Source organism: Camelina sativa, chromosome 12, assembly GCF_030686135.1.
Source record: "Camelina sativa cultivar CO46 ecotype springtype chromosome 12, ASM3068613v1".
NCBI lineage: Eukaryota > Viridiplantae > Streptophyta > Magnoliopsida > Brassicales > Brassicaceae > Camelina > Camelina sativa.
Genome location: NC_141891.1, coordinates 20823312 through 20836340, shown reverse-complemented (window position 1 = coordinate 20836340; position 13029 = coordinate 20823312). Strand labels below are relative to the sequence as shown.

General features: G+C 38.2%; 2 protein-coding genes across 2 annotated transcripts; both read left to right on the top strand.

Annotated features, from left to right (window-relative positions):
- The first annotated feature begins 120 nt into the window (after positions 1–120).
- Positions 121–2504, top strand: LOC109127976 (uncharacterized). Its single transcript, XM_087477049.1, has 10 exons — positions 121–300; positions 439–712; positions 790–880; positions 968–1096; positions 1351–1462; positions 1541–1701; positions 1786–1900; positions 1972–2142; positions 2216–2331; positions 2417–2504. Exons 1-10 carry the CDS (start codon positions 121–123, stop codon positions 2502–2504), a joined length of 1437 nt encoding a protein of 478 aa, XP_087333175.1.
- Positions 2505–6133: 3629 nt separating this feature from the next.
- On the top strand, positions 6134–11548 carry LOC147930828 (uncharacterized). Its single transcript, XM_087477048.1, has 3 exons — positions 6134–7430; positions 8659–10881; positions 10965–11548. Exons 1-3 carry the CDS (start codon positions 6134–6136, stop codon positions 11546–11548), a joined length of 4104 nt encoding a protein of 1367 aa, XP_087333174.1.
- Positions 11549–13029: the final 1481 nt, after the last annotated feature.

Sequence of the window (13029 nt, the reverse complement as noted above, 5' to 3'; positions counted from 1 at the left end):
ACCATAAGTTACTTATTACTACCCCAATTTGAAGCCCTTCCTTTTAACATATAAATTTGCTTCCAACCCTCATGAAAATAGAAACACAAACAACCCTACCTCGAACGTTTTCTAAAAAGAATGTATTCCAAAGATTCTCCTTCAGATAGCCCTACTTTCACCTATCTCAAGCTCGATGAAATTTCAGAATCCCTAGACACACCTACCATAGTCATCCGTCTACTTCATTTCTGGGATGCCCGTGATTTCAAACGCAACAATCTTCTTCTGAGTGTGGAGTGTCTTCTTCTGGATGAGGAGGTTCTGTTTTTTTTTTCCAAATTAGGATCATTTTTGCCCTTTTATTTAATTCCTTAGTGTTTATTTCTAGATTCAGTTTGATTTCCCTCTTAATATCCTTCATGTTAATGTAAATCTAATCCAAACTCCTTATTTTAGGCTAATGTTATACAAGCATCTATCCACCCACGGCGTCTTCACAAGTTTCGATCTACACTCAAACAGGGTTGCCTCTTCATGATTACTAATTTCGATGTCAGGAAGCAACCAAATTCATACCGCCTCTCTGACCATGCGTACAAGATTTTATTCAATGATCACACCTCAATGGATGTTCTAGACCCTGACGAATACTCTATTCCCCTGGAGTATTTCTGCACTCGGAACTACAAGGACATCCAAAGTTTGGTGGGTAAAGGAGAGATGTTACCAGGTACAATGAAAATATATTAGATTTATATATGCTTTGTATACAACCTGCTAATACGTTGTTCACTCATTTCACCGTAGATATTGTAGCCCAAGTGTCATGTATTCAGAATGCCGATAAGGTCGACGAAACCACAACTCCACCGAAGACTACGTCGAACCTGATTCTTACGTGTGTATTTGACAGGTTGATTCCAAAGCTGCTCTATATACCTACCATTGCCTGCCTAGAGACTAACCACTGTTTTCTCATTTGTAGTGGTGACACCGCTTATGTCTCCGTCTGGGATAACCAAGCATCTAAGGTCCGTGAAGATGTTGCTCTCCTAAAAGAAGAGCCTATTGTAGTAATCGTCACTGGTGTGAATCCCAAAAACCTGCGTGGTATGTCTCTTTCCTTGCCTTTATTTGATACAAACTCTTAAATGTGATATACTCTTTCACCCTTAATTATTACTCACACTTTCCTTTGCAACAAAATCTAAGGTGACCTATATCTCAACGCCACTGCCTCGACCAGATTCTTTTGGAATGTTGAAAACAACATTACAGAGGAATTCCGTAAAAGATAGTTTCATCTCTCAACCTATTTGGTACCCTCGTCATATAAACTAACTATTTCATTTACCTTTTCATATGCAGCCCCTGTTACCAAAAAGATTTAATTCCCACCAACCCATCGCCCATGTCTGCTCCTGGCGACGTCCAAAGCATCTCTGAAATCCTTGCTTATGTTGATGAACAAAGCGGGAAGGTAATCCCACTTCCCATCATGTATCCTCCCTTTTCTTTGCCAAGAAAGTTGATTATTTGAATTAATTTTTTCTGCCAGGAGAAACTTTTCTGGCGTAAGGCAAAGGTTGTGGACTTGATTTTAAGCAGTGGGTGGTTCTTCATATCATGTATGACTTGCTTTAAGAAAATGGAAACTTCAGGTGATACACTCATCTGTGGTGGGGCATGTGACTCTGATACGGCTATTGGTCGGCTTAGGTAATCAGTAGATTATTACACACGTGTTTTAGTACCTTCATATGTATCTGATATAACACTCTTTACGCATTTTACTTCTTTCAGATATCGCATTGAAGTTGTTGTTGACGATGAGTGCCAAACCTCTACTTTTGTACTCTTTGACGAACCGGCTAAGAAATTATTCAAATCAAGTGCATCTACCTTGGCTGCGAAAAATGTAAGGCAACTTCAATTTATTAGGGTTTCGTAGTCAGAACAGGAGACCTTAATCGTATATTTTCACTACAGAATATAGCTCAGAATGATGCTTGTGGCCTCATAGTCCCCAAAGAAATCCAAAATTTAGTTGGCAGGAACTTTGTATTCTGCATTAAAGTGCGAGAATACAATTTCACAGCTAAGTACCAGAGTTTCGTTGTTGCCCAAATCGAGATACCTCCAACAGTAGCAGTGAAGAAGGTATGATTTTATTTCTTCTCTGATAGCTAACTACCTTCTGTGGACCCAATTCAAAAGTCTCAATATGTCACAGAGGCCTGCACCTCCAGGAAGTAGCAAAGGAAAAGCATCTGATTTAGTGCCATGTAATCCAAAAGGCGAGAAGGCCAGTGATGTCAGCCAGCAGTCGAAGAAGCGTCGTCCTCTTAGGTGATTTTCTACATAATATATATGACTGCAAATTATATTTTGCGCTTAATCTCCTCCCTCACTTACTTTGCCCCCAAACATCCAGGAAGAACAAAAATAAGGTTATTGGAGACACTGATGACGATACGGTGAGTAGCCGACAATCTGATCCTACCTTGGAAGATGATGTCTAGCACCCTTTCATTGAAGCATAATAAAAAATGGAACCAACGTCCCATTCTCTTTCAACAGCAGTTTATTTTCAACAATTTCAGCATTTGTTTCAAACTTTGTCCTTTCTTTTATCCACTTCTTTGAGACCTTTATTAGTACTTTTCGAATTCCTAAAATTTGGCTTCATGTTTACGGTTCCCAAAAACATAGCTGACCTCCAAATTGAAAACAACAAGTATGGTTTAAAATATTATAACACCATAATACAAATACAAAATTTTAATTAAGAACACCAAGTAATCAAGGTAAATGTAACCAAATAGACGACATAAGAACCACAGTCAAAACCTCTACTTGAAACCAATGCAAATAGACAAATGGGGATTCCAAAAACACACCGCAGCACTACAATTGGCAAAGGATATATAAGCTGGGAGAACATTATACTATTATTAGATTAGAAAGGAAACATAACAATTGTAAGTATGGTTTTAAATATTATAACACCATAATACAAATACAAAAACAGAGAGAAACGAGAAGACATGGGAACATAAAAATTGAGAACATGAGTATAAAAACTGGGAGAACGTTATACTATTATTAGATAAAAAAGGAAACACAACAATTGTAGTCTCTCATACAAGCATAAACCTCAACTTAGGACAAAACAACAACATTATTCAATGATTCCACGAGCCAAACATGCTTCTTCATATGTTCCGTAAACAACACCTTCAAACTCCTTCAAATCTTCATCACATGTAGGTCCTCTCACTACACCTAGAAGGATTCTTAAAAAAAATAGCTCCCCTCTGTTTCTCGGAACATGTCCAATCCTCCCTCTTTGAAAACCTCTTTTCCTGGGCATAAAACGCTTTTGTTTCCTGTTCCAAGTAAAACGGCCTGGTATCTCCTCATAGGTGAGCGTTCTCGCAAGTGGGTTGTCCCTATTCAACTTCAACCAAGCCGTGAACATAGATTCATCATTATCGTTATCACCATCAATGAAACACAGTTTCATCTCTGGTACATGAAAAGTCAGTGTAAGCTCAGAAACATGACCCATATTAGTTGACACCCCTTTTAGGACTAATTAAAATGAAACCGATATTGGAGGAATATATAGAGGCCTTACACAATCTATACTATTGAAACAATCTGTACTATTAAAACAAATATCCATACATTTACTACTCAATTAATAAAATAAAGAGAGTATCTTTTAGTCAACAATAATGAAGGCTGATATCTCACATTGTGAAAAAACGTTTTCCTCTTGAAAGTCAAATCCTATATAGAACCCTTGAACACACCAAATGTAGACGTTGGTGGCTGCCAAACTATAGTACAAAGAAGACAATAATGACACGATTAATGTGAACAATTAAACCATCTCAATAATGACATTTAAGTACTATTATGTTACAAACAGACCAAAGGTTGGACAAATACTCACAACGGCAACAAGGAATTGAATACCAATATTAAAGCCCAAAATAAATAACAAATGAGGCAACCAAAAAGAGAGTAATGCACTATGCACCAGTATAAAAACGAACAACCCAAACATGGAAAACACTTACAACTCACATAAAAAGAGAAGCAATGGAATATATACTATATGCAATGTACTCTGCTCTAATTCCAACTGAAACAAATCCTCGAAACAACCTCCATCTCAACTCTCAAGACCACGTCGAGGAGAAATCGACATCACCTACACCATCCCGTTCACCAATGAGCAAATCCTACATCCCACTAACAATCATTTCAAAGAGATCACCAACTTCTACCTCACATTTCATGATATTGACGAAGCAACATCAGGTACTTTAACCAATATTTTGACAGACTTTATACACTCAACAATTGGATTACTAGGAGAGGGTACTACACAACAAATAGAAGTCTTTCTGGAGATTGAAGATAACAACCCAAATGCATCGAGAAGGCTAGATGTGGAAGTGCTAATAGGGGAGCTGGAAATTACACAGACACAAGCGCCAGAAGAAGAAGATGGGGTATGTTCAATATGTCTTGAAGAACTACAGGGGGAAAGAACCATAAACACTCTACAATGCAATCACAAATATCATCATGAGTGTATTACAGATTGGTTACGTCGCATACCAACATGCCCAAATTGTAGAAGACAAATACTTTAAGCTTCTTAACAATTTCTAATGCAATAAATCATGTCGCTTAATTTTCCAATAAAACAGAACACTATAGAAGTCAATATTTTGTCATTATTTGGTCACTATCTTACTAAAATCCCCTGTCCTTAAAAAGGACAAACTCTCTGTTGAGAAATCAAATCAAATACTCACTGAGTTAAGAAACCAATGACAATGAAAACATACAATCACAAAGCCAATGACAACCAAACGATCACCCTCTTCTATGGTAAGAGAAACTGAATGCAGGATTAAATCCAAACACATTAACAAAACAGAGAAGAGCAATATTCGAATTGTAAAACCGTCCCAAGCAAATAAAAGTCAGCAGACCAAGTGACACCCGCCTAATACTTGATATCAAATATACACAGGTAAACTCTTAAACGAATGACTTGCATGAATTAAAGTCTAACCAAAACAGTTCCTAAAATGTAGCCTCCACATTTAACCCTATGACCATAATTAAGGAGATTTGAAATATGAAACAGTAATCAAATCTAATAAATACTCATAAGCCATGTTTTCCTCTGTTTAGGTCAGAGGCTATTACAAAATTTAAAGTAGTTTCAGCATACTTTCTTCTTAACTTCATTGTCCTAGAGCCCATACAATCCCATGTTTATAATTTCCAAACTAAAAAAAACAAAGGGAAAAAACAACATACGGAAAAGGAAGGAAAATGAAATCAAACACTCCCCCGGTCTCACCCATGGATGCTAAGAGAGCAAGAGAAGGAAGGAAAATCAGCATTGCCCAGAAAAAAACCAATAGACGCAAACTACAAACAAAAAGCAGTGCTACTTTCAGAACCCATAAAAAAGGTAGGCTTCATAATGACTACAAAATATGTTTCCATAGTTCCCACTTACGTAACTTGCTTTGTACCTGATCTATCTATGAATTAGGTAAACCACCAAAGAGAAATCATAAAGAAGACAAAACTCCAGCAGGCTCTACGAGTAAGACTATCACACAAAATCTCAATTAGCTAAAACAATGCCCTACTAATCTCCACGCCATTAAAACTCGCAAACACACTTGTGTTACAAATGCAGACACCAATGATATTAAAGAGGTGGATAATTTGAGATCAATTGGTGGGAGAACAACATATGGTAATCCTTAACATTTACCTGAGATAAGTTGCTCCATATTGTCCTGTGCTTTTTCCTGACGTACTTAGCTTCTAAACAGAATTAGGCCAGTCATCCGGCTCAAAACCACAGCCCCTCAAACCTCGAAAAAAATCAGAAGAGGCATCAAAGCTAACAGGCAGGAAACGTCAGGCGGCCAAACCTGCAATCACAAATGGCCAGAAAAAAGGTCAGCTTAATTTCAATGTATAGAGTATGTCTATTTCTTCAAATAAACCACTCAATATTCTTACACATGCATCTCCAGCTAAAAGGCGCCGTCGCCAACCACCCTCATTCGATTTGGTTGATTGTCCACACTGCCGTGCACTGATGTGGCATGCTGAAAGCACAAAGAGAACCAAAGACAAAAGCAAATTAACCTTCTCCCTTTGTTGCCATAGTGGACGTGTGAAGTTACCAAAAGTGAAGGACACACCTGACTTTCTAGACGGACTGCTTAAAACATCTGCCAATTTCCGCCAGAATATAAGAGTGGCTAACTCGGCATTTGCATATACCTCTACGGGAGCCAAAGTAGACGAGTCTGTTAACAAGAATCCGGGACCATACACCTACAGAGTTCACGGCCAAAACTGCCATCGTCTTGGTTCTATGCTACCTGCAGCAGGCGAGGAACCAAAGTATTCTCAGATGTATATTTTTGACACTGCCAATGAAGTGAAGAACAGAGTAAATTCGGTCACCAGAACTGAATCATCGACTTCCCTTGATGAGAAAACCGTAACTGGATTGATGGAGATGCTTGATAGCACGAGTGTGCTCACAAAAATTTATAGAGCTGCCAGAGATCGATACGAGCTTCAAAAACCAACAGAGTTGTCTATAAGATTGGTGGCCCAAAGGCACCAAGGGAAACAATATGATTTGCCTACCTCCGATGAAATAGCTGGACTTATTGTTGGTGATCTATCTTCCACAACAGGCTGTAGGGATGTCATCGTCCATCTTAAATCGGATAACCTTCAAAGAATAACCGAGCTACACCCACTTTACATGGCTCTACAATACCCTCTATTGTTCCCATACGGCGAAGATGGTTACCACCCAGATATACCATACGCAACAACAACAAAGAAGGCTATCAAAAGGAAATGTGTGACCATGCTCGAGTTCTACGCTTATCAAATACAGACAAGACTATTAGAAGGTACCACTCTCGTCAGGTCTGGACGTCTACTCCATCAATACGCCGTAGACGCATATATGGCAATAGAACAAGAGAGGATGGGCTGGTACAGGCGAAACCAAAAAACCTTAAGGGCTGATGTTTACCACAACATTTGTGATGCAATTGACAGAGGGGACAGTGACGCAATGAAAGTGGGACGCCGAATAATCCTCCCTTCATCTTTCACTGGAGGCCCAAGATATATGGCTCAGAATTACCAGGACGCGATGGCAATTTGTAGAACCTTTGGAAACCCAGACTTATTCATCACCATGACGGCGAACCCAAATTGGGAAGAAATCAAAGAACATCTTCAACGATCCGGTAACTTTACGGCCAACGACCGGCCAGATCTTGAATCCCGTGTTTTTAAGATGAAGTTAGAATCTCTCGTGGCTGATCTTTGGGAAGGGGAATTCTTCGGCGAGGCAAAATCAAGTAAGCACCTAAATCTAAAACAAATAGTCATTCACCCAAAAAAAAAAATTATATATCCTTCAATGTCTCTCAATGAAGTGGTTTACATTTTTGGTTATGTTAAAATTACCACCCCAAACCCAAAAAAAAAAAATTAAAACACAAAATTAATATGTTAAGATACTAAAAATATTTAAAGAACTGGACAAATATCATTCCTGAAACAATAAAAAAGTCACAATTTATATATATGTAAACAAAGTTAAACAAACTTGATATGTTAAGATGCTTAAATAGTTTAAAATAATGAACAAATACCATTTATTTGACACTAAAAGAGTCACAAATTACATTTTGACTAATAACAAATTTGCCAACAATCAAATAATAAGAATCCTAATATATATGTGGGTTACAATGGCCCATAATTTACAGTTCATGACTTAAAAATACAATGATTTTAAACTAAGCTGCAGTTTTAAAACCAAAACGATATCATTTTTTAACATATGAAAGACTAGATTCCTATTACTAATTAAATAAAATCTCTCTGCATTCCCTCTAAGATGTTTGATAGAGGTATTAGAGTAATGGATTTTAAAAAGTTATAAGTTGAACAAACCCCAAACCCAATTAAAAAAATAGAAACACAAAATTAATATGTTAAGATACTAAGAATATTTAAAGAACTGGACAAATATCATTCCTGTAACAATAAAAAAGTCACAATTTATATATATCTAAACAAAGTTAAACAAACGTGATATGTTAAGATACTTAAATGGTTTAAAATAATGAACAAATACCATTTATTTGACACTAAAAGAGTCACAAATTACATTTTGACTAATAACAAAATTGCCAACAATCAAATAATAAGAATCCTAATATATATGTAGGTTACAATGGTCCATAATTTACAGTTCATGATTTAAAAATACAATGATTTTAAACTAAACTGCAGTTTTAAAACCAAAGCAATGTGATTTTATAACATCCAATGATTTTAAAGGACTACTAATTTTAAATGAAAGACTACATTCCTATTACAAATAAAATAAAATATCTCTGCATTTCCTCTAAGAGATGTTTGATAGAGGTTTTGCAGTATTGGATTAAACAAAGTTATACTATACTCCCTTCCTTATCCCTCAAGTAATATGTTAGACAAGCAGCAGGTTTGACAATCTATATACTCGTTAAATCTCATCTCCAAAAATTACTAAAGCTCCTCTTTATTGTATTGCAGTTGTATATACCATCGAGTTTCAGAAGCGGGGCTTGCCTCATGCGCATATCTTGGTCTGGCTACAAGATGATTTGAGGACTCCCACGAATACAGACATAGACAAAATAATTACCGCCGAGATCCCTGATGAGAGCAGCGACCCTGAAGGATATAAATTGGTTGAGCAGTTTATGACCCATGGACCATGTGGCAAAGATAACCCAAATCTATCATGCACTGAGAATGGGATATGCACCAGAGGTTTCCCAAAGCCATACACACGTCAAACAGAGTTCGATGATAAAGGTTTTGTCACCTACCGACGTCGGCATGATTTGAGGAACTACATTACTAAAGGGGGAACACAGTTAGATAACCGTTTTGTTGTCCCACATAATCTCGAATTGCTTAAGAAGTACAAGTGTCATATCAATGTGGAGTGGTGTTGCAAAACAGAGGCGATAAAGTATTTATTCAAATACGTGACCAAAGGAGTTGACAAGGCGACCATTGTTGTAGAGAAGACTAAAGGTTCTTCCGGAGGAGATGGTGGCAGCAACCCAAAAAATGAAGACGTAGACGAGATAAGAGAGTATCAAGAATGCCGTTATCTATCAGCATGTGAGGCGATGTGGCATATCTTTGCCTTCGACATTCATTATAGCAAACCAGCCGTTCAACGCCTAACCTTGCATTTACGGGACCAACAACCGGTGACGTATAGTGCAGAACAAAGTCTTGACAGTGTAATCGCACGCCCTGGGATTGACAGAACAATGTTCACAGAGTGGATGAAGATGAACGAAACAGACCCTTTCGCACGTACATTAACATATACTCAATTCCCTCAATGGTATGTGTGGAATATAACCGCAAAAACGTGGACAAGAAGAAAGCAAGGTCACACCATCGGGAGGATTGTCAACATCCATCCAACAGTAGGTGAGCTGTACTACTTGAGACTTCTTCTAGGCGTCGTCATAGGACCAACAAGCTATGATGACATATTAACTGTCGATGGAATAGTTTACGAAGACTTCAAAGGTGCGTGCTTGGCCAGGGGTATGCTTGATGGAGATAAAGAATGGGTAGAAGCATTAGAAGAAACTCATCAGTGGGGTTTCCCATGCCAGCTGCGTAGTCTCTTTGTGACACTCTTGATCTACAGTTTTGTTAGTAGTCCACTGAATTTGTGGAACCACTGTTGGCGATATATGGCTGATGATATTGAGCACACGCAACAGAAGAAACTGAAACTGACGAAACTACACCTCAGGGAGGAGCAGCTAAAGAACTACACGTTGCTAGAGATTGAGAAAATCTTGCAGCAACACGACAGAACACTATCAGATTTTCCCGATATGCCAATGCCAGACAATGAGATGATGAAAGAGCTCTGTAAATCATATCTTATGGAAGAGCAAGGTTACGACGAGGACGAACAACAAACAGATCATGATCTTCTATTTAGGACTTTGAATGACGAACAGAGATTGGTCTTCGATGGAGTGATGGACTCCGTTGAGAATGGAGAGGGAAGATTCTTCTTTCTTAATGGACCAGGGGGAACTGGGAAGACGTACGTATACAGAACATTAATAACAAAGTTAAGAGCAATGAAAAAGATTGTATTGCCCGTTGCATCTTCAGGCATTGCAGCTTTGCTTCTCCAAGGAGGCCGCACAGCCCACTCAAGATTCAAGATACCAATAACCCTACATGAACATTCTATGTGTGAAATCAAAAAAGGATCGATGCTTGCTGAGCTGATAAGAAAAACAGATTTGATCATTTGGGATGAGGCACCAATGACTCATCGTTTTGCATTTGAAGCGGTAGACAGATCAATGCGGGATCTTCTAGCGGAAGATGACCCCAAAGCAATGCATAAAATATTTGGAGGGAAGACGGTATTACTAGGTGGTGATTTCCGTCAAATATTACCCGTTATACCAGGGGGCAGTCGTCAAGACACAGTCTTAGCAACAATAAACATATCATATCTGTGGGATTCATGTAAGTCCTATACCCTGACCAAGAATATGCGTCTGAAAGTGGAAGAGATCAAATTTGCTCAGTGGATTCTTCAAGTTGGGGATGGAACAGCGCCAAAAAGAAACAGAGAGAGAGAGAGCTACGAGGAGGTAGACGACATCAAAGTAAATAAAACACTCCTTCTACAAAACGAGCACAAACATATTGCACAATTAGCAGATGATGTATACTCGGATTTTGAGTCCGAGAGTACATTACAAGGAGGGCCATTCTAACACCAAAGAATGACACTGCTCACGAACTGAATATGTTTCTCTAAAACAAAATCCCAGACGACGCAAAGGAATATTTGAGCTCGGACAGTATTGAGAAGGATGGGGATTCTAACGAGTCAGATGAACTGCTATACCCTGCAGAATTTTTAAACTCACTCAAAATCTCAGGTTTGCCAGATCATTGTTTGAAACTAAAAGTCGGGTCTCCAGTCATGCTTATACGAAATTTGAATCAAAAAGAAGGACTCTGCAATGGAACCAGGTTAATAGTGACACGATTGGGGACCAGAGTCATTGAAGCAGAGATTTTAACTGGTACAGCAGTTGGAAACAAGGTGGTCATCCCAAGGATAATACTATCTCCACCTGATCAGAAGTGGCCATTCAAATTGAAAAGACGACAATTCCCTCTACGTTTGAGCTACGCAATGACTATTAATAAAAGTCAGGGTCAAAGTCTGGAACAAGTAGGCTTATATTTGCCAAAACCCGTTTTCAGTCATGGACAGTTGTATGTGGCGCTATCACGAGTAACATCAGAAGGAGGGTTGAAGGTCCTTAACATGGAGGATGAGGCAACAAATACACTTAAAAACATTGTATACAAAGAAGTATTCAACGACGCCAGCACATATAGGTGACAGCAAGGTATTCTCTCAATTTCGAAGTAAGCTATGTTGTCATTGATCTCTGCTTCTTCTTTACTTATTTTTCACTCCAGTGAAACTTGAAATGCGTAGCCCTTCCGCATCTCCGGCCAGAAGATATTACCAAAGAGGACCTCACCAAGGCTGAAGATACGAACTCAAACGAGAGCCCCCACCTAATAACCAAAGACCTTGACACCTGGTATGTATCTTCTCTTCCCTTTTCCTTTTTATGGAGACTCTATTAGTTTGTCTAGGAAGCTATGACGGACATTGAATGCGGAAGACGAGAGTAAGGACATTCGCTTTCAACAACACCCACCAGCAAGAGAGAACAGGCATCCCAAATGAGACAAAGGTATCCTATATAACAATATAATGTACTTAGACTGAAATTCCGTAAATAGAAAATATATTCAGTACTAACGAAACCAACCCCTCTACCAGATAGTCACCTAAACGGAGGTCAAAAACTTCAAGATTGGAAAATAAAGACCATCAAATGCGGGGAATAAAATGCAATAGGAAACTATCCTTCCCATGGGGCAGACCCAACGTATCCTTATGCTCAATTTATTAAGACTACACTTTATATAATCTGTACATATACAAACGTATTGTTTTCCTTCGGGGGATACACAGTACTACATACTTGTCAAATACCACTTAATCTCAAAATGGAGAAAGAGATGAAAATGCAGAGAAATCTGGCCCAGGCCCCCCCAGCTGTTTCCCCAAGGTTTTATTATATGATTTCTTTAAAGACAGCAACACTATCAAACTGATGTATCTCTATTCTGTAATACATTAATGTGTAAACCACGACGGAGGTATTTTCCGGCATGTTATAGTGGATGTTGAGAGGTCGGTCTCTCCCCAGATGTAGCGGTTGCGACCATGAACTGGGTAAACAAAGTTAGTTGTCTTCAAAACTCGCTAACCAAATAAAATCACCGCATATGTAACAAAATAGCCATATGACATAGAGTACAGCGACATATATCCCAAAAATAATTAAAACGATTATTAGAAACCAAAATCCATATTAAGTGTAAATCAACTGAGAACAAAGGAACCTACTGGAATATAAGACAAACAACAATTGTTTGAAAAAAGTAAAATAGATCGCCACAATCAAATACCCAAAAAACAATAACAATATATCTAACCCACGCAACGCGTGGGATTTTACCTAGTAATAATATATAATTAAGCATCACATACTACTTAATTATACCAACCAAATCAAAATACCTCTTTAAACCAGCAACAACCAATATATACAGCGGAAACATACCAACAAAACAAACTAACATATAATCAATACAATAACATTCCTAACCATTCTATCCAAAAACCTAACATAACTCTAATCAAGGTTCCAATAACATAACCATACATAACCAACATCACACAAACGAGACCCTAGATCATCCTCCTCTTCATCGCCATGATTCCACGTCACATACCTGCAT